The sequence below is a fragment of the Pleuronectes platessa genome, chromosome 8 (genome assembly GCF_947347685.1).
Source record: "Pleuronectes platessa chromosome 8, fPlePla1.1, whole genome shotgun sequence".
Taxonomy (NCBI): domain Eukaryota; kingdom Metazoa; phylum Chordata; class Actinopteri; order Pleuronectiformes; family Pleuronectidae; genus Pleuronectes; species Pleuronectes platessa.
In genome coordinates this window covers 22,138,430-22,164,727 of record NC_070633.1, presented here as the reverse complement: position 1 = coordinate 22,164,727, position 26,298 = coordinate 22,138,430, and the positions used below count along the sequence as shown (strand labels likewise).

The following is a 26,298-nucleotide window of genomic DNA, read 5'->3' as shown; positions in this document are numbered from 1 at the left end:
TCGTCACATTCTTGTTTTTGAAACTCAAATCTAGGAAATATTTCGAGCTGCTTTGTCCGTTGACTGAGAAATCACCAAACTTCATTGGTTTGTCTACAATATGGAGGATATGATGGAATTGCTTTTCTTCAGCTGCCACCTACAGTTTAAAGATGAGCTCCAGTGATGGTTGATTGGAAACTAAAGTGTCCATAGGAGGAAAACGTTGGAAAAGGCAAAGTGTAGATTTAAACACATTTGTCCATAACATCTAAGAGAAATTTAAATGTTAGTTTACTTTAGTAAAAGTCTTAATCTTTTGTTTCAACAAATGGAAAATAGGAGGTATTATCGGTGGTTAAAGTATATGAAGTACTTGTACTGCAGGATGCATTAAACGACTGTGAGGTTTACTGCAGTTTCCCTTATTTTTTGTAAGAGATTTACTTAAACGTCCCAAACATTTATTTAAATGAAACCATTGAAGTCTTGGGTGAAGAAGTTTCTATGATGAAAGCGCTACCAACACAGATATCGACAACATGACAATTCGGAATCTTTAGCTGTGTGCTTTTAAAAAAATAAAAGTGCTGTGTTTATCCTTTAGTTCAATGTATGTACCTATATAACAAATGAGAAATGATGAAATAGAAACAAAGCCAAGCAGCACACACACACACACACACACACACACACACACACACACACTTTTTCATTAACTGGGGAACCATACAATACATTGGAGTTGATTAGGATTGCCGGCGAAAGGACAGAAGGCTCCAGCTGCCTGCCTGAACTCACAGTCATTAGCAGTGGAGCACCAAGCGCTTTTCAAACTCATTAGTTGATAAAACAACCGTCTGATTTTCCATTATAAAGGAAACTCTCCGTCCTCCCTGGCTGGCGACGCCCCCCCCCCGCTGCACTTACACACCTTCAAAGCCGCTCCTGAGACGGCAGCTCTCACGTTCATGAAGCTTCCTCAACACATTTCTCCACATTTTCTCCACAATCGATTAAGAATACAAATGTGATTTCTTATTGCACATCTCCAGCGTTTGCAATTGTAATTTGATTTCCACCCTGGTCTAAGGTTTTTACCCCCCCCACCCCACCCCTTGGGATAAGTTCTAGGGACTACAAAATTGAAAAATAATTGTGTGTGATGCAGACTGGTTTCTCTAGTCACTTTCTGTGCAGGCATCGTTTTGTCAGAGCAATCAACCAAATCTTCAGAGTTAAGGAGGAGAAAAATCGAATCCTGGCAGAATAACAATTTATTTGAATTTAGACAAAAGGAAATACATATTTGTGCTTTGTGCGGTTTAATGAACAGCTTTGTGTATATACACTTTATACACCGTTTTATAGATATATATATATAATCTCTTGTTACAAGTTGCTGAATTATCACCACTTATTATTGAATAATCATCAATATCAAAGACCCTTCCCGCCCCCCCCCCCCCCACACCCTTTTTGTACCCATTTGATATTTGTAAAAAAAAAAGAACTTTTTTTTAATGTGTTTTCAAAAACATTCATTCAGAGTTGCGTAGTGTCAAAATTCAAGTCGGTATATCTCAATCAGCCGTGACTTACACCGACGTCTCTCAAACTCTCAAACCAACGTCATGAACCCACGAGCACCACCAGCGTTTTCCACGTGTGTTGGAATCCGGAACAAACCAAACCAGAGACAGAGCGCTAACTTCAAACCACCGCAGCCTGAACTCCCGTAGATCGACCTCGTCTCTCCCCTTCATCGCTCTTTGTCTGAGATCCTGACGACGCACCAGAGCGCCTGGCAGTTTCAAGAGGCACGTCTGCCTCTCTGACGCATTTCCTCATTGCGATGTAGATCTGACAGGCAGTTCTGGTTCTGAGGAAAAAGAAAAAAGTAGCATCTGGAGTCGGCAGCGAGCGCTTCTACAAACTGGCGTGGATGTCCTCGTGTCGCAGCACTTTGTAGGTGATCCAGTAGAAGATGTTGAATATGAGGAAGCTCAAGGGAAACACGGCTCTGGATATAGTGTCAATGCGCTTGGCCCGGTCCACGAAGCGCTTGTGGAGCGTCTCCCTGTCGCACGCGATGACCGGCGGAGGAGGAGGAGGAGGAGGAGGGGGGGTGGCGGTGAAGACGCTGGGCCCTTCCACAGCGTTGCCATCCTTGTGCTGCAGGCAGTGACCCAGGCCGTAACCCCGGAAGTAAAAGCCGCGGCTCTCCCTGATCAGGTCGTCCTCCTGTGGAGTCAAGCAAAGGGAAAACAGGTTGGCCGCCCGCTGTCCACCAGAATTAGCTTTCAGCTTTTACCATCTCCTCTCGCCGGCTGATTCCCAAATGGGTGGAAGGGCAGCAGAGGGCAACAGATCCAGCACACACACACACACACACACACAGAGCAACAAGCATGGAGCAGCATCGAGAAGGAGGTATTAAGCAGTTGTTACATGTAAAGCAGGTGTTTCACCATGTGAGCCACTCATGTTAATGCAATGGGAAATAGACTGTATTTATATGGTGCTTTTCTCAACTTAATGATGCTTTATATGACACATGCTTTCCTCCAGCTTCTATCACCCACACCAGACTCTTGTTACGACCGAATTTTTTATCCTGGTATCTGTAAAATTTCATATGTTTTTTTTTTTTGCAGCACAAGCACAAAAATATAAGTGATAAGAAATACACAGTTGGGTTCACATTGTGTACATCAAGCAAAGATGGCTGCCATCTTGGTTCGAATTAGATAACTTGGAAAACATCTTTTTTTATCGGGGGTTAATGCTACACGCTTCTTTTCAGATTGGGAGTCTTGAGCATTTTGGAAATAAACTACAATAAAAGTAAGTCCTGATCCCTTTGGGTTTTCAGACGTGAACATGGACATTTTCCAGAGTTTTGCCTTTTACATCTGAAGAGCACAGCAGCAGATTGTTCGGAACATTCAGCGGAGGTGGCGTCCAGGTCCGAGCGTGCAGGAGGCAGGATATGACGTATATGACTCATTTTGGAAATCAAGTTATTTTTGTTTCCAGTAAATCAACGTCAGAATTAGCACTTATCATCTCAAAATGTTCAAATGTCTGTTGTTTTCAAGTTGACATCATAATCAACGTCTTTTGTTTCCTGACCTTTTCCTCTTGTATTGGTGCATGGGCTCACTCGGCTGTTTTTCCTGAACATTTTGCTCGGAGGCCGGAAGGCAAGGTTCAGGAAAATGTCCAGAGCAACGGACTCTGACATCTGTGTTCTCACATTCAGCTCGTCCAGAGTTCAGTGCACGTCTGAGAGCAGCTTAACTGACGCTCACCTCACATGTAATGGTAACATGAAGCGCATGAAGGGGGCTGGAACAGGCACAAGTCTCAGATCAACTTTTGTTTAATCAGTTAAGTGTTTTGAAGTTTCAATATCCCAAAGAGGGGAATCAGAGGGCATCTTCATTAGGAGAAAAAAAAGAGTATAATTCTGGAAGTTAATCAAAAAATTAACCTCCATCTCTCCTTTGAAGTGGCGTCATGATCAACTTTTTTCAAAGTGCCTATTAATAAAAAGTCAACCTCACCAAAAGAGAAAAGAAAAGAAAAAACCTGGCAGGATCCATTTGATGAATGGAAGGGCACTCGTTCTTTTCTTTCTCTTCCTCTCACGGTGAGGCACTGTTCCCGCCCTCTGAGGAGAATATTAATAGACGTGCAGCTTAACTCTGACAGCCCTCTGACACCCGGAGAGATTCACTTTAGCGGGCAAAAGTGAAGATGTGGGATCTGGATTGGATGATTAGGAGTCAGCGTGAGGCTCTGTGTTTCTCTTCCCCCCCCCGCTGACCCCGGAGACGCTACTCACTCCTGTCCAAAGGGAGCCGGTCGCCTGATGGATTTCACACCTGTCTCTCGCTGGTACATCCCCCCCCCGTCTGATCCCTGCCGGCTGCCCTTTCGCTTGCACCCTCGCTTTTTTAACCGAAGCTGCTGCGTTGATTAACTTGACTTCCTCCTCACAAGTGGGTATAAGTTACTCCATGTGTACTAACTCTGTTGCCCCCATGACAAATTACACCCCGCACCAGGGGGGTGGGGGAGTAGTAACTCTTCTCACACAGCTTAATTATCCCTCCTACTCTTTCCCAAACGATACAGTACATCATGCGCTAGAGTCTAATGGTGCGTTTCTCCAGAGATAATAGGTGCTCATTGTCTTTAGTCTGTTCTCTCAGCAGCAACCACATCGTTTGTGATTTGTGGGCCGACGATCAGACTCGCTCCTGCTCTCGTTCTGCCTCTGTGGCGAGCTGCGGCCCCTCGCTGTGTGAAAGGTTTGTTTTCTGTGAGTTAGCGCTGATGCACAAACTCTGCGATAACTTGGAGGAACGGTTGATTTCCAGTTGAGAAAAAGACGATAACCTTCGAAACCGCTCACTTGTCCGTCTGTTACCTCTGAGGCTACAGGCAGCTTAGCATAGAAACTGGAAACAAGGGGAAACGGAGAGCTTGGCTTGCTCTGTGAGGAATTGACATTTAAGCTGTTTTCAGACATGAACTCTGGATTAGGTCCGGACCCAGTTTTCAGGACACTTTACGCAGTTTGCCTTTCTCATGTGAAGATCGAGCCGGAGACTATCTGTGTCTTACGAGGTTGAGGAGTTGCCCTTGGTCGAGCATTCAGGAGGCAGAACATCGACGGATATATTCCACTTTACAGTAGATTAACAAAGGCGTTGGCCCATATCACCAAAAGCTCTCGAATCTTGTTGACCCCTTCATTGGCGTTGTGACCCCTCCCTTTATTGTTGACGTTTAAATTTTTTTCCTGTGTTGTTAGAAATACCCTCACTGTGAATTTTCCCGACTTTTGTATCCTATAATCGGTTCATTACTGAGACAGATTTCTGTATCTTCTTACATAACACGTCTGGCTGCTTCCTGCTCTTTTCAGTGCTAAGCTACCGACCACCGGCTGCTGGCTTCACTAGAGAAAAGGTCCCCACACGTTGGACTAATTCTTAAATAAGGCAATTCAACGATTTGAAACAGAAATAAACGAAAGGGGACGAGGAGAATTTGAGAACGAGGAGAGAAGAAGAGAAGGAGGAAATTTATGGTCAATTTAAATTAACCTTAAAAACAGGTCACACATTGAGGGAAGAATAAAGGGCAAAATTTCCAAGTTATTAATGTTGGTATAACAGGGCAGAGAGAGGGTCACAGGGATCAGCATAAAGTGGGTCTGGTTGTGGGAGGGATGCCAGGATAAATTTCAAGCTTTGAGAGGAGGACATAATACAATCAGTTTCGGGAGGCTGGAGGCACGGACAAAAAAGAATAGAGGTCTGAAGGTCAGGGTTGACACGGAGGTCAACTTTTTTTTTTAGTTTTTGTTTTTACCCTGGCACAGGCGCTGCAGTGCTGAGTCCTGTAGGTTGAGCTGTTACCAGGGAGGTCGGTCACTTTCCGCAACGAATCAAAACTCCCAGGCTGACTGGAAGACACCTCCATCGGAAAGGAAGGTAGATAAATGGAAATTATAGTTATTGCTCCTTTTCCTTTTTTTGTCAAAAAACAAGATGCAGGAAAAACGAGAAACACACACACACACACACATACCTTACCTGTGTCATGCCAAAAATAAAGTGATTAAAGATGCAAAACTTCAAATCCAAATGACAAACTCAAGCAGGCGTTTAATTAAAGAGTCGATGTGAGTGTGATGGTACCGGACATTATCTGCAGCTGTGAGTTCAGACAACTGGCTTTGAAGACATAGACAGAAAAAGAGGAACCAAATCAAACTATTTCTGTAACGACTATAAATGGAAATACAGATTTTCTTATTTATTTATTTTGCAGGTTTGAAGCCTGTGTGGATATACATTGGTTACAGCAGCTGTTTGACGTGTCTGAGCCAATCGCAAGGCTGGATAAGTGCATCGATTGAGCCTGGTCAGTCTGGCACTTGGACATCAGTCTCCCACCCTCTCTCCAGTACAACACCCCGGGTCAAGCGTCACTACCGCTCAGATGGGTAGTTTGGGACCTGACACTCCTCAGTGGGAGTAATTGTGCCGCTGATGGACAGTGGACAGAGGGAAGTCCTCTCCTCCACAGATACATCCTTTTCTCCCTCCTGTATTGATGCAGCAGGGCCGACTGCCCGGTAAATCTGCCGCTGCAGGGGAACTTTGCCACGGCTGTGGGAAGCAGCCCAGTCCCTGAACTGTTTAATCGGATTCTCAAGACATCTCATCTGTTCCGAGAGCATGGCCTCACTCTCAGAGGGGTCTCACACCTCTGGGTAAACGCTTTTACTTTGTCAACGCAGTGTTAGCCTCCATAGTTTTCCTTTAAAGGTGGATTCTACTGCTTATTGAGTAAAAGCTGCCAGAAACAAAGTAACCACGTAGTAATGAGACTTAATTTACTTACTAATGGCGTCATTAATTAAAAAATATTTATTAATGATTTATAGACCATTAATATACATAAATCAGAATAATTCTGGGCTGTGGATAATTCCCTGGACTGGTGTTTTGACTCTTACAGAAGTATTTAGCTTTGTCTTCTTATTCCTGCAACAGAAAGTCACTGGACACTTTGACAGTTTGTCTTCTCCACAGACAATTTAATGAGAACTTATTATAATAACAGAATTAAATGTCTATTTGAAGATGTAGACCCTCGTGACCCTCAATGAGTTATTAATATGAATTAATATTGAACTTATTATTATGGGTCAAATACCTTATTGGCTAATGAGCAGGTCATAATCAAAGATAAAGTCTTTGGCACTTTAGAATAAGGATTCAGGTTTTCAGTTTTAATTCCTTACCATGCAAATGATAATATTGGTTATTCAGGATTTGTGTATGCAGTTTTCTATCGCATATGTCTCACAAGAGGAATATATACATATACATATCTAAATGTATATATAGCATACCAATTAAACTCAATGGATATAAAAAAGATCAAGCAGCTGTAACTGCAACCCCTTGTAAAACAGACTGATATGGATATGGCACGTTAGTTAGTGAAGTGTGGAGGTGCTAGTGGATTTATTTTTACTTTAGGATCAGGACACACACAACATTTTGCTATGTGCTTATGTAAGATAAGCAGCTGTTGGCAAATCAGCGTATTTTCCAAACTTTTAACCTATTGCCATAACAATAACTTACCCCAAAATATACAAATATTTATGTATTTATCAAATAAGCACTTGTTTGTTTGTTATGGTGACGGATCAGAATGGTTTGATGGGTAAAAACGAGGCAGTAAATAAAGTAATTGGAGTCTCACGCTGCCCAGGACAGGTCAGAAAATTGAAATGTGTCCACTGTAAAAGAAGGGTTGGGGGTATCCCATTGCTGGTGGGGGGGGTCAGCTCTCCCCAGGTCAGTGCTCACCATGGAAACAAGCTGAGCTGAAATGAGCAGATCTTGCTCATGTAATACAGAATGACAGCCAGCTGTAGCGTGTTGATGTTAGCTCCTGAATATACAGCATCCAACAATAACAAGAGGCATAAGTCAATGTTATAGGGGTTGACAAGGACTGGAGTGTGTGTGTGTGTGTTTCTCCCGCTTATTTTTTTAATATACTAAACTGTGTGAGTGTCTATGTGCATGTTTTTCCTTGTTGGAGAATGCTTTGGCCTGGGATTGTGTGTGTGTGTGTGTGTGTGTGTGTTTGATTTACACTTACTATCCTTTGCTGCCGGTGCTTTTTCCTCAGCCTGATGAACTCCTTGTGTTGCCTTGAGACAAAGTTCACGGCGGCGTACTCCAGCAGCGCAGCGAACACAAACAGAAGGCACACCGCCATCCAGATGTCGATGGCCTTCACGTAGGAGACCTGGGAACAGACGAAGTTCACATCAACAGCCAATCAATGAGGCCGATGGATCATCTGCGCGGTTGTTCACGACCCTTTCGTCCCCGCGGCTCTGGCACGTGATGACACACATCTTTGGGGTGGCCATATTGTAATGAGTCAGTGGGATGTGGCACATAGCCAAGAGACAGGTCACAGCTCAGACTTGGGCAGAGCCCCGGCCGCGCCGGTCATGAGAGAGGATGTGTCACAACACATTAGCAACGCAGCCTGGGCACGCAGACCAGAGGAGCTTCACTCCATTGAGCAGCAGTCGGCCGAGTGTTACAGATATATACAGCGAGGAGGGGAAGAATAATGCAAAAGGAGATGTAAGCTGGGTTCAAAGTGTTATCTCCTCAACACCTCAACCATGTTTTAATCTGCACAGGTCTCATACTGGAGCTGTCACACAAATCTCTATTTTGACTGTGTTGAAATATCATATAACACCCACCGACTCAGCTTTGTGACAATCGTAATACAAGCATTTCAAACACACAAATAATGAATCGGTCCCTTCCTTCAATGGTCAGACCCAGAAAACCGTCTTTTTCTATAAGTTGCTTTCAGACATTCCAGAAGGTAAAGATCTAAACTTAAGTTAAAACCTCACTCCTGTGTCAAATCATGTGAAGTTTCATTTCATTACCTGAAGTAATAACTCATTACCTGCATAACTAAGAAAACAGTTTGATTTTCTAGATGAGTCTTTCAAGCTGGCACCATAACTACAGTTTTTCTAAGGAATTAGTCTTGAGGATAGAACAATAAACCAAAATGACTTCAGGATGGAGATTTTTACTAGTGAGGGTAGTAAGAGGACATAAATCGATGGCATGTGAAAATGTCCTTTAACACCGGGATCCTTTAAACAAGAAGGGGTAACACTCGTCCACACAAAGGACATCACAGAGACAGGGTTGTGACTAGAAGCTCTTTGGTTTAAACTCCAGGAAAACAGGATTTGTCTGAGTTTGCAAAGTGTCCATGACACTGTGCACTACTTTCTGCCGAATGCGATGCACTGCATTTTATGGACATGAACATTACAGAGTGTGTGATTGCACTTGGCAGCTTCCAGGTTTTAAATGTTTGTGAATGTGTGAATGCGAACAGGGAGTTGCTGGGAAAAGTTCTCTGGAACTTCTCTGGTTAAAGTTTTGTCAAAAATCCTCCTCAGGCTGAAAATACTGTCAAAAATCTCCCGGCTCCAGTGAGAGTCTGGTATTGAATATACTTTGTGCAGTGAGGTTTTGTTTTAGGAACACTACACCTCATCAATGTATTATAAAATAAATTTTAATGAACACCTGCCAGCCAACCAGAAACCAGTATGTGTCATTGTGATGGTGAGTATGTCTCTACCCGGTTCTCTCTGCTCGTTGTTTCTCCTCAGGTACAGAGTGCTGTCCTCTGCCCAGGAGACGAGTCCTACATGTCTTCCAAACAGAGACCAGTGTCCTCTGCTCACCTCCTGTTGTACTGTGTTCTTCCTAATTAGTCTCTAGCCTTGTCCTGAATCAGGACCTGCCTCCACGCAAAGTCAGCATTTCATGATTTAATACGTCCGTGCCCATCCTGAAACTTCCCCCTGATGCCTCTTTCGCCCAACGTCAGAGGACGTGGATTTTGCACCTGAGCATTTTTGTCTGGAAATATCAGATATGACAGGAAGGTATTTCAAACCGTGTGTACAATTTTTGGTGGCTATGTCAAAGCAAAATGTCAGAACAGTGCACTGAGTTTCTAACTGAGGCCGTGCTACGTTTATTTCATTTTTTTTATTCAGCCACGAACCTTGATTCTTCCAGAATTATGTAATAATCTTCCACGTATTCTTGTTTCTCACAGTAAGGAGGATCTATGTATGATTACCATTGCAATATGCACTTGCTGGTTTCTGCAATAAATATTTTAGAAGAAGAAATGTCACTTTATCTGCAATTAAATGAATAAAACAAATACAAAAATGCAAAAAATTTGCTGCCCTGATAATATTTCATTCCCTGCACCTCTGGGTTGTTGCTCATCAGTTCGACCGCCAGCAGCAGAGAATCATCTTTTCATTATGTACGAGCATGAGGGGCCGGACTCACCTTGGGCAGCGAGGCTCTCGAGCCGGAGCTCTGTGTGGTCATCGTCAGCACTGTGGTGATGCCCAGGCCCACTCTGGCAGGCGCAGCGTCCATGTTGATCCAGAAGGAGACCCATGAGAGGATGACGATGAGGAGGGAGGGGATGTACATCTGGATCAGGTAGTAGCCCATCTGACGTTCCAGGTGGAACTTCACCTCAATGCAGGTGAATTTACCTGCAAGCACGGGACATAGAACAGCCCAGTTGTTGTGTTGTTCCAGATGATGATCCAGAAATTCCATTTTTGGTCAAATCCCCTGTCAATCCAACAATGCCTGTTATCTATTGTTTTTTTGCTATTGTATTTCAAGTGGGAAAAACATTAAACACTAAATTGCAAATGACAGTTGGGCCAATAGTGTATGAATTTTGTCTGTTAGAGAAACGTTTTGCCTATAGAAGCATTGTATGAATGAGTGAATGCGACTATAAAGGGCTTGTAGTGGTTGATAAGACTACAAAAGCACTCTATAAATACAATATACATGGAAATATGTGAATATAAGAGGTCGAAATGAGTTTTCTCCCTCGTGTGGCAGTGTGAGAGATAGAGCGGGGAGTAGGAGTTCAGACATCCCCAGGGAGCTCAGAGAAGAACCACTGCTCCTCCACGTCAAAAGTGGACGGTCGAGGTGGTTCGGGCATCTACTGAGGATGCCCCCTGGACCCAGAACTCTCTGGAGGGTTCTCATACCACATCAGGAACACCTCGGGATCCCCCTGGAAGAGCTGGACTACCCTACCTGGCCTACCTCTGCAACCCGAGCACGGAGTGGAAGGCAATGGATGAATATATAAATAAAGTCCATTTACCATTTACAATATTCTTTTTGCCAATCAACTGGATTTCTCTCTAGCTCCCTTTTCATCGTACATACTATTCAGATTAAGAAATCAGTCCGAAGCAATCAATTACGATTAGGGTTTTAATCATGAAGGTTTCTGAACACTTTGGATTTCCCGAGGTACCTGTGTTGTAATATTTGGTGCAGTAGCCCAGATCCATCTCGTCTTTCAGCACAAACTGTGGGAGGGTGAGATCTTCAGCCACCTGAACCGGGTTCTCCGACAGCCACTCGAAGATCAGGTCGTTCATGGTGTAACCGACTGTGAAAAAAGAGCAAAGGGGGATAAAGAGAGAGAAGACATGTACAAATATGGGAGGAATGGTGAGAAATGTGCGTTGGTGATGGTATACAACATATCTCCTGTTGTTTTGTATTCAGCACAGGAACAACAAAGGCTGACTGCTCAACCCAAGTAATGTGCTGCACTGGCTGTATAAAAATGCACATCCTTATTATCACTATTGCTGTGATCCCCCCCCTCCTCCTCCTCTTTAACCGCACTTTTCCCTTGGATCTTGTTACTGTGGAGTAAAACCGGTGCCTCATAAACGTCAGGAGCCTCCGCTAATGAGACTCCGGGAGCGAGAGGCCTGGAACTCGGAAGACGGCGGTGATGTAATGCCCCCTCTGCCCATCTGTCCAGCCAGCGAACCCAGTACCCATCACGTTTTGTCACTGGAAAAGGTCACACACCATAGCCACAGCCGTGTTGTCATGGTTGCCTGAAGGTTACGGAATAAGGGGGACATGAGGAGCAGAGCTGAGGCCAGTGGAGATACTGTAATGTGTGTGTGTGTGTGTGCGTGTGTGTGTTTACCCACACTGAGCTGATTAGTGTGTGTAATCTTGCCACTGCATCACATGTGGCTGCAGCAGTACAAACACAAATTGCCAAACCCTGATGAGATATAATGGAATACGTGTCTTCTGTTATGTGTGTTTATATATAATTAGCGATGCATTTCGAGATGCCCACACAGGATAGGTCAGTGATTATTTCTCCCTCGAAACACAAACACTATTGATTTGCATGATCTTCCTCTCCTCACACCTGCCTGTTTATATATTCAAAATTCATGCCACATGCAAACAACAACACAACAACTCCTCCCGCATCTGAATAATACTGATCTCCTCTGGGACCCTTTAGGGGCCCGGGTTACAAAGACATCAATTATTCACGATGTTATACCACATTCCGTACCAGGGGCCTGGAAACACACGCTTATCTCGTTCACGGGGAGAATTCACTGTCATTCACGCGTCCCTCTTTAACAGAGCAAAATGGAATAGCCCTGCTTTAGAATGCAATGAAATGGTTCCTCTTCTTCTACCAGCTTACGGCTCAGAGGTGTCAGATCATAATTGACACAGTCTCCATGTTGCGATCGCCGTATGCCTTCTTCTTTCTCATGTATAAAAGCAGTTCGCCCTAGTGAAGGCCTCCATCTTAACACAGCTACGGTTATGCTTCAGATTTGCTGTCCTGCTCTTCTCACAACTTGTTGTGCGAGTTACCAAGTGGTTCCGAGGTAGCTGGTCCATTAATGGCTCAAGGCAAAGCCAATTGGTATAAGCTGCATACTGTATGTGGGAGCTTTGATGTGTCAGAATAAGGCAGCATCTATTTATACGTCTATATGAGCCCGTAGCGTGAAAATGCCAGAAAAGGAGATTGGCCTTGGCGCTGTCAAAACCCCAAAAGATAATGCTCCTCATCTTCCTTGTGTTGAAGAGACTGTATTTGCCATATGCTGCAGTCGTGGCAGTTAAACCGATAATGTCTCCCTAGCATCGCGCTCTAGCAAAGGGGATGGCACCCTTGGGTGGCGTACCAGCACTCGTCACCGCGAGGCCAAGTATCCTCATCAGGCGCTTGATTAGAAACGATTCACCTCCTCTAATGGCATGGTGACGCAACACACTTCTCCAAGTACACACACACACACACACACACACATCTGAAAACTTGAACGTAAAGGGTAAAGTACCTTTTTTATGTTTTGTTTTTCTGAGCTGGCTGCACTGTTTATTGGATTTTTTTGTATTGTTTTGTCCCCGTGTTAATTTGCAGAAATAAATCACGCTGCCTCCTGTACAAAGAGCGAGTAACTAGCTCTACACAAACCAATACTTCTTGTACTTATTGAATCAGATAAGGATGTGGGTTTGATACCGGCGTTCCTCTCCACTTATTTGTTTGTGAGAAATGCCTCTGAAAAGGTGGAGTGACTTCGTGGTATGTGCGGTCTCTCTATTTCCCCCCCTCTTGCCCGACATTGGGAAATTAGGTCACCTCTAGGCACAGGGGGTGGGTCACATATAATAAAAGGGACACAAAATTAAAGTTTCATTATTTATATCCTGGAAATTGGTTTCACGAGGGCAGATTGTAACTCCGCCTAAGGCTGAGGGAAGACTGAAAAGGGAGAATACTGTTCCAACACTAAGTTTTACCACCGCAATAAGATTTTTTAAACGGTTTCAAATTCATCTCGTACATCTTGAAAAACAGATGATTCGCCTTCCTGTGACCACGTCTCTCAAGCTTTTTGTTCGTCCACAGTATATATACGTAGTTTACAGAGATAACAGAGGTAGATTTTACAATTTGAAGTTCTTCGTAAAGTCTTATAATGTCTAGTCGATGTCAGACAGTGGCTGAGGAAAGCCGACTCCTCATTGAAGCCTCTCTTCTGCACGGTCTGTGTCTCTGATGGAAGCGCATGAGAAGGTTGGCCTGAGAGGAATCAATTATTACTGTAGGCAAATAAAAGAAGTCCTACAACTGCTTTCATCATAAAGTAGAATTGATTCCTTCCCGTGGCACAAGGCACAATGGAGATCCCAGAGGGTGTCATGGGAATGAATACACTTCTGGTTGACTCGCATACGGACAAAGACCAACATGTCGGAAACGAGGCAATTTGCTATAATAACAAAGATGTCACACTGTCATATACGCGTAAATATGGAGGCCACTGATGTCAGCATTTAAGGTGTCATTTGAAAGTGTATGTAGTGTGAGCCAACACATTTGTGAGCGGAGGAGGAGGAGGAGGAGGAGGAGGAGGAAGACAGCCAAAGTTTTAATTATGGCTTTTAGCAAAGGAGCAATGGCTGCTGCTTCAGAAAACAAAAACAAAACAATATTCTACCATGCACAGTCGATATATAAACAGACTCTCACTGAACCTAACCCACAAGCCTAGGCAGGTATGGTTACTAGGCAACTATTGGACAATTGCTGTTTGGTGTAGGGGCTCAGTGAAAGCTCGGTTGTGTCCCCCCCCCCCCCCCACCCAACAAAACACAATACATTGACAGACTGGCCTGATGGTAGCAGACACATTCTAAATATCATTATCAAATAACCAAATTCCAAATATCATTACAACATAAGTAGGATGTAATTAGGACACACACGAGGGAACCATTTTCCATATGGACTGTGTAATGACACTACTGATAAGATACTGTTTGTGTGTTTTGAGGTGAAAAGTAGAAAATATGGGTAAAAAGGAGAGATCAAAGTGAAGTGAGAGAAAACAGGAAGCAGAAGAAAAGACTCACAGCTCTCAAGCTGCATGGTACAGGTCTGAATGTCCATGGGGAAATTCTTCAAGTCCATAGGGCAGGAGAGGATAAGAGTCAGCCTGAGATGGACGGACAGATTGGAAGAGAGAAGAAGAGAAAAAGAGAAAAAGAGCAGTCGGGAATGATACAAAAGCACAAAAGGGCTCAAGGAAAAAGACACTGAACACAAGGACAAATAATAAGTTAATAAATCACTGCCGAGCTGCTTTGAAACACGAGTCTGTGTAGATGGATAAATCGAGATAAATAGGAAAAAATAGACACAGATTTAATAGATTGGACCAAATGTATAGAGTCGCTTCAATTTGATTACTCGCCGCGCCGCAGTAATTGCAGCGTAATCGGCGCAGGCATTGTTTGTTTCATTTGTTGTGGTGTGGATGCATTAAGCCTTCAGGAGTCCTCGGAGAGAGGAGAGCGAGAGCCATTCAGGAGTGTGTCTGTCGGAAAAGCTGTGTAATTACCTCCTGTAATGCATCACCCAGAGGCAAAACAACAGCCGCCTGCAGAATACACACAGGCGCCCGTTTGCCACTGTGTTTTGCGATGACACAATATCTCTCCCTTTTACCTCCTAATGAACAAACTGCAAACAGCCTGGTGATTGACTTTCCCTGACGTCGCCTGATTGTGTCGTGCATTTAGATCACAGACAGATGTTTGATCCACAATTACTGAGGACGCTGCAGTGAATCAGTGGAATGAGGTGGTGATTACTCGTATTTGCAAAACTCTCATTGTGAGTGTTGTGCGTCTGTCCCTCTTCCCTAAAGTCGTTGCCTCTTGCCGAAGCGACTACAGCGAATTATGAAATCAAACAGAAAGAGGGAGGCCAAGTGTCTCAACAGCCTAAATGACCAATTTAGAGGAAAAAAGAAAAACACAGAGTTACACTATCCTCTTTGAAATGTGCAGTTTATTTGGAGACATCTAACTTTTTGCACTTTCTTGGGTTGAATGTTCCTCTATTCACATTTAGTTCTGACTTTTCCCAAGACATCTTCAAATTTACAACCAGTGTAAAGTTTACGTCTCCGTGCTTTTTATCCATACCTGCAGTTATGGTCTAGAGTGGGATTTTTTCTTAATAAACATATTTAATGATAGTATAAATATCTGAAAGTATATTAAAATGGTATTTAAGGCATTCATATCAAGGCAATCTGCACAGAGATACAAATTAATATCCATGTTAGACATGTTTTATTAATGTAAAATGATTGAAGTAATTTAAAAAGTGTTCACGGTGTGGATGCCGGAGCAGGAGCCTCGGACCATAAAGCAAAAAATTCAGAATGTGATAAAAGCAACTCCTCTGCAGCAACATTCATCTTTTAAAATAACACAGCCCTTGATAAGCTTCTGATGTCGTTCTCCGGCCGGTTATTCCAGGAATCAGTGGGTCCGATCTATCTGGTCAAAAATGATCTGTAATTACCTGATGCTGTACAGGACGCTGCCATCTTGGAAAATCCGCAGCAGCTTGTTATCAGTGGTGACCTCGTGGAAATTGGCTCCTTTCTCGTTTGCAAAGAATAAATCGGGCTTCCAGATAGAGTCCAACATGGACGGGTCCAGATCGAGGGAGTCGTCCGGGTATTCGCTGTAGGCCAGACGAGGGTCATTCCATTTCTGCCGTAGGAATACGTTGAGCCTGTAGTCCTGTGGAACAACTGGGGGTTAGTTAATGGAAAAATACATCAGTGGTGAGATGGAGAGCTCAGAGGTGGATCATTTTGTGATCTCTGCTGATGAGCGGATGTTTGGTAGCAGAGCAGTGACCGAGCACTGAGCACAGTCCCCCCCGCCTGCAGCCAGCCCACATGAATAATTGAATTAGAATCTAATCTCTGCAATTAATTCAGAATTCATCTTTAGGCGTTGTAGATTGTTGCTTTTTCTTGCTCCTTCACTTCATTTAGTAAGATAGAAAGGCCCTGACTCGCCGGTGCGTTCAATGACATCATGAGCGTTGTCATTCTCAGTGCTAACCTGACCAGATGTCCGGCCCGGTCTTCTCCTGGACAACCTCAAACAGTCCGCTGCAGCAATGTGCTGACCCAGCAGTTATTACACAAGCAAGTGCAGACTCGAGGGCAGCCACCCCCCCACACCCCCCAAAAACCTGTGTCCTCTCCCTCCCGCCTTTACATTCATTTTCTCAATTTTTCATTTTAATTGCAGAGTGGACAGTTCATTATCAGCATGTCAGTGACCCACTGGTCTCTGAAGGTTGCACTGTTCTGCTCCAGGAAACACAGAAATGAGGGGAATGGCTTCGGCACCGAGTGGATTAGCAGAATGTTGGTGGGAGAGAAAGGAGGGAGTGCTTCAACATTTCTGGAGGTAAACAACTAATCATCAAAATCAATAATCAGTTCATTATCATGCAGATAATCAAGTGATTCCAATGTTGCTTTTTAAGAAAATACATTTGCGTTTCCATCAAAATCCCCGGACGTCTTCTTACCATTGTGGTTTCTGTGATGGACCCAAAGCTGTTGATGAAAATATTGCAGGTGACATTCACAGGTGGACCTGAGGGGGAGAAAAATAAAACTGACTGGATTTCACATCTTTCACTTGAAATGGGATTAAGCATCACACTGCTGTCTGCATTAAACTCACCAATTATAACATGTATCTCCTGAGGCTTCTTAAAGTTTAAAGCACTTCTACTGTTACTTTCCAAATGTGTCTGCAGTGCAACTCATACCAGCTCCAGTTCTGCTGTTTGTAACAGGCTGCACAGGAGAATTTTTTTTTTTACCCGTCTCCTGCAAGTTTAATTACAGCTTAAAATGTTCAGCAAAAAAATTGGCACGGTGTCTGAGAGAATCATCACAGTGTCCCCAAATTATGTTTATATGCCACTACTGTGCAAAAGCAAACAAATTAAACCTCATCTGAATTCTGTTTTTTGTTTTTATTTGCAAATAATGTATGATTTACACAAGGATATTAACTTTGATTTCCATCACACTCAAACATCCGTAAACCCGCAGAGAAATCATAGAAAACGAGATATCGTGTATGATTCCAGAACTTCCCCTTCAATTACAGCAATTTTTTTAGTTTTTTTTATTCCTGCACATATTGTGAACAGGAGCTGATAGAAGCTAATCAGGTGATTTCTGCAGTGGAAATGTTCCGAACACTTTCATGTTGTTTTCAAACACGTCTGACCTGGATAATCAAAGGCAAACTCCAGAAAATGTCCTGACCCAATTTTCCAAAATTTTTCCAGAGTTGGTGTCTGAACATGTCTTCAATGTCAGTGGTTTTGCGAAACCTTACTTAAAACAAAGCTGGTGTTAAAAGTCCTGTGCAGCATCAACCCCCGATCATCTCCCTGTCTCTTCCATGTGGAGCAAAAGCAACATGGCCAGAGAACACAATCCTGGCAGGAATTATTTCCCCTTTAAAACACAATTGTCAAAACAACTGAGCAATAAGTTCATTCCTCAGAGACTTCTACTGCATGTTTCTGAATTGAGCTGATATCAGAGCGAGGGGATGGCTGCCTGTCACTTGAACCAACTGTGTTTGCTTGAAACCACGTCGGGTGAAAAGAGGACAAGCTGACGGAAGATATACGACGAGGGAAAAGGCTGCAGACGTCAGAATAGAGTTTCTGTCAGATCAACGCTGGGCACGTTTCACATGGAGAGCGGCCGGCTGTTTAGCTTTCACAGCACAGATCCACTGCTCTCTTGTTTTTTTGTGTGTTTTTTTCAAGTGCACGTTCTTTCCCTGTGGATTTTCTCAAGGGGCCACTGTGTTGGTCTGATGGTCGTACCTTTGAAGTAGGGTCTGATGCGGGCGTCATATCCCGACGTCTTCCCCATGAGCTTGTCCAGGAAGTCAGAAGGCGACAGCTGAGGTGCTGCCCTGCTGGGGGGCTTTATCTCCTCCTTACAGGAGCTCAGTCTGACATCACCCAGGGTGAGGGGGGGGGGAGAACAAACACAAACGGAGAGGAAAAAGAGAGAAGATTTGAGAAACAGCAGAGGAGGACTGTGGGTGTGTATGAGAGAGTAGCAGTGTGGGTGGTGGGGAGCAAAGCAAAATAATGAGCAGCCAGCAGCCATCAGCAATTCAGTCATCAGCAGAAACATACCCAGCGGTCGAAGGGGAAATGGGGGTGAAAACTGACATCTGAGTGGCTCGCCTCAGCCAGCAACTAAAATCATATCTGTTTCACATCATGTCTGAGACTTATTACGCTTGTGAGGCCTCGACGAGAGCGAAAAGCAAAACAGACACAGAGGTAAACTCGTCCCTCTGCTGTGCTTCCTGCAGCTCGTGGCTGAGCAGGGGAGAGGCCGGACAGATTGACGGCTCAATTGTAATGCTATGAATGTCACACGGGGGAGAGAGGCAAGTTGATCCAAGCTCCAACGAGGCTCCGGCAGCCGCTGACAGGAATAACCAACAGGCCGGAGAGCAAGTACAGAGAGACGGAGACGAAGATTATGATTTCTCACTGGTCCCCCCCCCCCCTTCCCGCTGATTGCACCACATCCTTTGATGCGATTGTTAACAGTTCACGATCTGTCATGATCTGAAAGTGTGGCGGGTTCGACTTCCTCCGAGGCACGGCTCTGCTGATGCCCTCTGTTCTCACGGGCGCGTGTGAAGCTGATCCACCGATCTTACGCCTCTGAGATGTAGTTAGAGTCACATAAACTGTGTTGTCAGGGGCCAAGGGATCGGGGAATTTGCTGAGGACGTGTTTGGGAATAAGAGAGTGAAGCTGAGCTGTACCTCAAAGATTTGTAATAATGTAGACGACCACAAAACTGGGTAGTAGCGAGTGGTAAGATAAGATAAGATAGATAAGATAAGATAAGATAATCTTCATTGATCCAACGCTGAGGAAATTCATATGTGACACCAGCAGATTGTCAAAATAGAGGTCGACAAGACAACATGAAGTATATAGAAGAATAAAATAAGCAATATAATACAAATAAATTGAATATGTACATGATATACACCCTCCACTACAGAATATTATTTATGGAGGCTTCAGGAAAGTGCAGTGTACAAGTATACTGTATTTGAGCATTATGTACAAGGAGATATTGAAATAAACGTTAGCATATAAAGTATGTGACATTAACAATAAAAGGCAGCTATGGTGAACAATATGAATACAAGTATAATCGGTATAACTTTTTAAACTGTTTACTTTTTGGTGGTTCTTTCTGTGTTTACTGCCGATCCTTCATTCTGAAGTGTCCTTGTTCACCTGTGATTCGTAAATCCTTCTCAGCCTTCAGAGGGAAACAGGCTGTCACTTCCTCAATGTTATCAACTGACAGTGTTGTGCTGCAGCGTCTGAATGTAAATGAACCATCTGTATGAATCAATCAAGTTTTAATTAAGCATTCAAAGTTTTTTTTTGTTGCAATAACAGTGACAGTTTGAGGCAGTTTTTCATCTTTCTCTAATTTAATATTTTACTGCCTTCAACACTTTCTGTGTTTAGGCCTTTGAAGAGGACTTTTTGAACTTATGATTTATGTCTTTTGGTTTTGTATATCTGGATTTTATATCTTTGCACGTTGAGTTCTTAATTTCCTGTCTCTCTCACTTCGTGTCTTTGTCTGGTGTCCCTCCCCTGAGGACCACCTGTCCGGCCTCTCAGCGGTTTCACCTGTGTTCACTCTGTGTTTCCCTTTGTTCACTTTGTCTCATCAGTTTCTTTAATGATTTAATGCTCCAGCATTTCCCAGAGATTATTTCCCCTCTAACATTTTTATAAAGTTTTGGTTTTTTATACTTCACCTTTTGGATTTGCTTTGTTTGGATACCTCGGCCTTCCTGACCGTCGACCTGCTCACCTGCTGGTAAGTCACATTAAAGTCTAGTTATGTGCTTATGTGGAATCAGGAGTCCTGTGTGTTTACCAAACTGGTTTCACAACTGTTGTGTTTGCAATGGAAGAAACTCCTGTTTTCAGACTTAATTACCTCATCTGCATTTGTTTGTTTGGCTAGTCATTAGCAGGATTATGCTAAAACTACAGAACAGATTTCCACACACACACACACATTGATGGACATTTAAGTATGGATCCAGATCAGGGGGCGATGTTTGTGTTTTTCAACATCGTCACTGGTTTCCCAGGGTATAATCAATGGATCCTGTTGAAAAGAACCAGGCACATTTAGGGAATTGATGAGTGTGTGCGGCTTGATTGAATTTAAGGTCGTCCTGTTGGGCCTTGGCGGAGATATGGTCTCTAACCACTTCTATTCTGGTAATAGCAAACTATTTATTGTGCTGTATTTGTGACGGGGACATCTGAGCTCCTGTCGTCAACCTTTTTACTTAGAAGTGTGTTCAGCTTGCTGCATCAACATGAGGGCCAATGGAGAACCGCGACAAATTCATGTGACGGGTCATCTACAATGTTAACATACAAACAGTCCTGGTAAAGTGCGAAACGTCTCCGCTAACCATTAAGCAGTTTCCCTCCCTGGAGCCCGGCAGTTACAGAGGCTAAATATAATACCACGTCCAGCACTTTCAGTGGGACTCTCCCAGTGGAGCTGTGCACATGTCTCAGTCTTTCTTACATTATCAAGCTCAACTCTCCCTGGGCCCCTGACTCCACTCCACACTGCCCCTGGCTGAGGTCCACTATAACTGTATTAGATAACTATATTTAACCAAGTTGGGTGGGGTATTTCAGGGTATTAATGCCTTTTTTCAGGTCTTTCTTCCTGTTCTATTATACACTTCCAAATTAAAGGTTATCAAACCTACTGGTGTGGAGTATTCAATTGTGTCCGTATCCTATACTGTCGAGCTCGACTTCTTTAGATCCTTAGTCATTTGCGGTGTCTCTATTAAAGTAGTTGGGTGGGTTATCTCTATGGGTACAGCCATGCTCAGGGATTAAGGGTTAGGTTTAGGCAAGGCGTCCTATGGTTAGGGTTAGGGGTAGGAAAAGTCTTTGGTTGTGGCGTCATGACAGTCTTCTGAAATTAGAGTTGAAAGTTCCAGAACATCTGACTAGGAGAGTCATTAAAAGCACCTGATTGTCCAAGGCGGCAATGGCCAGGGTTAGGTGATCAACCTGATCAACAGCACCACTGTAATGCACCGGCCTTCCAAGGTGCTCCTAAGCTGATAATAATACAGTTATAACACGCTGAAAATACAGATACATGGACTATTTACTATAAACAAGCTGAAAATACAGATAAACGAACAGTAACAAAGCATTTTTTATGCTTATTTCTCTCCACTCGTCACACACACAACGGTAAACAGAGAAATGGATTGATGGTCAGACTTGTGTCCTTCAAGTCATCGATAACAAACACTCTCTCTTGGGTTGTGGTTGTTTCACAAACCAAGGTCACGAACACAAAAACGATACTGACGGTAAACGCTTTGTTTCAGAATGAGTCGTGAACATGGTTGTCGACGTGGCTCACATCTCACGACATCTCCGGTGTGAAAATCTTTTATTTCAACATATCGAGTCTATTCTGTGACTTTCCCGTATCACCCTGATACTGTACCTGAGTGAGTCAGCTCTCTGAAGTCAAAACCATAAACCAACACACACTCCCCCAGCAAATTCTAGTGAAATGTAGCCTGGATCTGTGGAGAAGTGTGTGTGAGTCATCTCGGCTCGTTGATGATGATGAACACGGGAGAAACAAATGAGATGCGTCACGTTTAAAAGGTCTATTTTTAGGCTGTTTCTTGACACTGTGCTGTGAATGCATTGGTAGTAAATGATCAGATATGGACTGGAGCTGTATGAAAGAACATTTCCACTGTGGCCACATTGAGACTTTATACTGCAAACATCCAAAGTGCAGATTTTCTAAATGTATCCGTGTGTACATATACAACAGAGCGTTTGGGAAACGGACATCACATCTTCCTTCTTACACCTCAATGTTGGGTTAGCACTGCTAAGTGTAGCATCACCTAACAAAATGACCGACATTCATCTGCCACGCCCAATATCACTGCTTCCTTTTCTTGTATTTAATGGATTGTTAATGTTGACTTCATCGCCCCCTACTGGCTGGGTATGCTTGTTTGAGTGTTTATATATCCACAGTAGTGTTGACAAGACATAAGTTCAGTGATTTCCATCAGCTGCACTTTTACCTTTAGTTTTTTTCTTCAACTTCTTTAAATGTGAGCACTCTCGTATCTGCAAAGCCTCCTTGAGGAAGTTTTGGTCATAGTTACTGTAATCATGTTCAAAAAGTTGAGGGGAAAATGGCCAATAATTAGCTGATACATTTTGGGCTATGGATATTAGAGGTTCAACTTTTTAAAATTATAAGCACTTTACTCTGATGTGTTGAACTTCTCACCCTCAGATGTGGGAGTAGATGTTTCCCTCTCCATCAGCGTTCATGCATTTCTAATTGGACACTTTTTTCTACTGTGAGTGCGTGTGTGGTGGCATCAGTTCTTGAATATCGACTTATCTTTCTATCATGGAGAGGCATGAGGAAACAACCTGTTTACAAACATGACAAAAGATCTGTCTGACAAAGCGGGTACTTGTGTCCTGAGTGACTCTTGATCGATGTTTCAGATTCAGTGCAGCCAGTTAGAAAACTAGACCCTCAAATGTGCATGTCTGCATTGACCAACAGTACATATTTTGTGTTTTAGGAGATATTTTTCGGATGTTATGTCCTTTGGGTTTAATGTACTGTAAATCAGTCTCTTAAGAGTATCTGTCGTTTCAAGTGTATCTGCAAGTGGCTCATCAGAACTCTTCAAAGCTAAATTATGTGTTTCTTTGTCTGTGGGATTCAATTATTAAGATGCTCTTTGCTGACATTTAATGAGCCTGACCTTCTCCCTCCCCCTACATCCCTTTTGATATGAGCATTCGTGCCAGACTGCTGTCGAGAATACGCAACGACTCCCTCTTTTCCTCCGTTACAGAGCAACTCTTGACTGTCACACTGTTTTTAACGAGGGGTTTTATTTGGCTTTTTGTAAAGTTTAAAGTTCAGACGAAGCCGAGACAAAATTGTGTATACAGACTTTAAAGTATGACAGCGAGAGAGTTGGTTATAAAAGTGCGACAGTTAAACTCACAGGAACAGCTGCTCAGGAGCGATTTAGTATCTCGAAATTTTAGTAGCCTATGCCAGCTAGTGTAACTGAACACCTTTAGAGCCTTTATGAGCGTTTTATCTCTCTTTGAATTCTCGATTCTCTCTGAGGAGACAACTCAGAGATCGGAAACGAGGTTTTAATCTCCAGATCCTTTGCATATATTGGCATGTAAGGTAATTTCAGATTTAAACTTCCAGCCCTTCTATTCTGGATGGAGTTTGTGAGGCAGTTATTCATCATCCTGTGCTCACGTAAACTCAAACTAGTGTTCACTGGACTGCTGGGGGGAGCGGGGGGGGGAACACTGCTCAAGACGAACCTGTCAGCACCGTGCTGTCAGCAGATCAATCAACAGCAAACCACTGTGTGTGCAAATAATCTGAGGAGCCAGTCGGTTGTTGATTACCGTTCCACCCCATCTGGCCTCGAACAGAACATTTCAGTCAGCCATTTATTTTAATAAAAACGTGTGAACACATGACCAGCGATTCCAGAAAACGACATGTCGTCATTTTTTGCAAACATGCAAAACGTGGAGGCATGGCCCAGGCTCGGCTTTCTCAAGAAAAAAATTTCCCTTCCGCAGAAACTGTTATTATTCAATAACTCGTTTGTATTTTGTGTTAATCTAAACTCAATATAAAGAGCCCTTATCTGGCTGGACACACTTTATTTAAAATTCATTGGCGTTTTGATCTTTCTTCTAAATTTCCGACTATTCCTACACTAATTGGTGAAAATTAAACCCATAGTAGTGATGGGACCTCCACATCTATCCTCACTTCAACACCTTATTTCTGGCTTTGTAAAAATATACATTCCTAGCAGTTGTCATGTACTGTATTCTACCCAAATCATCTCATTCACACATCGGTGGCTGGCTGCAGTATAGGTCACAAACCCAGCTTTTTCCATGTTAGCAGATGGGACATGGGCTATAAAACAAAATGTCAGAGTACACATCAAACACATTTTTGTCTGATTTAGCTTCTGTCATATTAGGGCGTTGATATCACGCCATGTCCGGGATATTTCATTTCATTTATGTGCAACCGGAGGGAGAGATGTCTGTAATCCATCTTTTTATAAGGTCTACAGTTTCAGTTATGATATAAAGACACAAAGTGGGTATACAGCTCTTGTAAACCAATTCAAATGTTTGATCATTTACAGGCTTCCATTATATCTACAAACAATGTGGAGCCACAGAACTGGAGAACTGGTACATGATTCATGTGAGGGACATGTAACCTTACACAGCCAGAAAAGAAGCTGTAGCTGTCACACTGTGTGTAGAACATACATCTCAAATGTATGAGGACATAAATGGACCAGGGAGAGAGCGAGGTTTCCAAGAAACCCACATTTGTTTTTCAACATTCACTGTGTCCTCTTATTGTCCTGCAATCTCAATCCTCTATATATTTTAAATGCATGTTTGCTCAGGATACACACAAAACTGGCTGATTGGTTTTCACAATACAAAGCCTTTTTGTTATCTTATCTTATTCTTTATTTTCAGATTTGGGAGTAACTGATCAAAATCACTCGTAATTAGATGGGGAACCTGCCCACGGAGTGCAAACACATTCTTTTTAATCGCTTTTCCATTAGGGAGCTGGTGATCACAAAAGCTCATCATTTCCCAGTGTGGCTGTTCCCTGGGTTCCAACAAGGGAGCACTGGGGGACAGCTACACCATCAGACACCGTTGCATGAGCATACTAACTTGTCAGTGTCATTAGCATAATAGGAAAGAGCACGGAACTGCTTTCTCTGCCTGTTTGAAACACGTCGCTCTAATGTCCCACTTATCAAATTGCCCTTGACATCCACTTGACCCTTAGGTGTAGCTCTCATAGAGGAGCTCTCACTGTGAATTCGACCTTACGGACAATCAGCTCAACTTTCAAATTGAACTACATGGACTCTTGTCAAAGACGAGGTGCTTCATGGTAATATAATAACATGCTTTGTCCTATTAGCCCTTCACACTACTGTATTCGACGGCCTATGGCTACTGCTGTCCCCATTTGACCACTAGGCTCATTGAGGAATTGGATTCGGCTCACACTGCTATTCACCGTTGCACATTCATCTTCAGCAGCTTGACCCCTTCCACTCCCGCACAGTGACACCTCTAGTTATGGAAACACAGAGGCAGACTGTTTCCTAGTTCAAAGCTGGCGGACATTGACATTTGGGTCTCAAGGATGAGGCTGAGATCACAACTTGAGATAAGCATAGTAGCCAAAGCGGAGGCACCCAGAAGGTTTAACTTGGTGACGAGATGCACACTGACGCACTACATACAACACAAAGTGTCTGTGTGTCAACAGTGAGCCAGAGTTGAGTAGGACTGACCTGAAATGAGAAAGCGTGTGCAGATTAAGCATTCAAAGTACAGAGGTCCCATTTGCAAGGCAGATTTCTAGAAATTGTTCCGTCGGGGTTTTAAGATATCATGGGATAAACCTACAGGGCAAACATGCATATATTCTATATAGATAAAATGGAAGATGGATGGATTTGAAAATTACTTGTGAGTTTCACAGACAGTTCATTATTTTCTTATGACCTCTATCCTTCATTATGCAAGGGAAGGGTGAAAAGCAAAAGACTGTACCTTCTCACATACTTCAGATGATGAGCTACCTTTTGTTAAATAATGGATAAATGTGGCAAATGTGGCCCATATTGTTGATGTTGTCACTAAATCCGATGAAATGGACCTAACCAACAA

The 26,298-nt window shown here is 43.2% G+C and overlaps 1 protein-coding gene across 2 annotated transcripts in view; it reads right to left on the bottom strand.

The window, feature by feature from the left end:
* Positions 1-1,655: 1,655 nt before the first annotated feature.
* The window catches only part of glra4a (glycine receptor, alpha 4a), a 40,226-nt gene continuing 15,583 nt past the window's right edge, over positions 1,656-26,298 (bottom strand). Inside the window, exons 2-10 of one of the 2 annotated variants that reach the window (XM_053429041.1) lie at positions 18,235-18,365; positions 16,906-16,973; positions 15,874-16,097; positions 14,412-14,494; positions 10,960-11,097; positions 9,951-10,165; positions 7,684-7,833; positions 5,368-5,472; positions 1,656-2,223 (exon numbers count right to left, since the gene is read on the bottom strand). In XM_053429041.1, coding sequence (XP_053285016.1) covers positions 1,909-2,223; positions 5,368-5,472; positions 7,684-7,833; positions 9,951-10,165; positions 10,960-11,097; positions 14,412-14,494; positions 15,874-16,097; positions 16,906-16,973; positions 18,235-18,365 — 1,429 coding nt within the window. In that variant the 3' untranslated portion in view covers positions 1,656-1,908. The remainder of the gene's footprint in view (positions 2,224-5,367; positions 5,473-7,683; positions 7,834-9,950; positions 10,166-10,959; positions 11,098-14,411; positions 14,495-15,873; positions 16,098-16,905; positions 16,974-18,234; positions 18,366-26,298) is intronic. The other variant, XM_053429042.1, reaches the window with a different exon arrangement.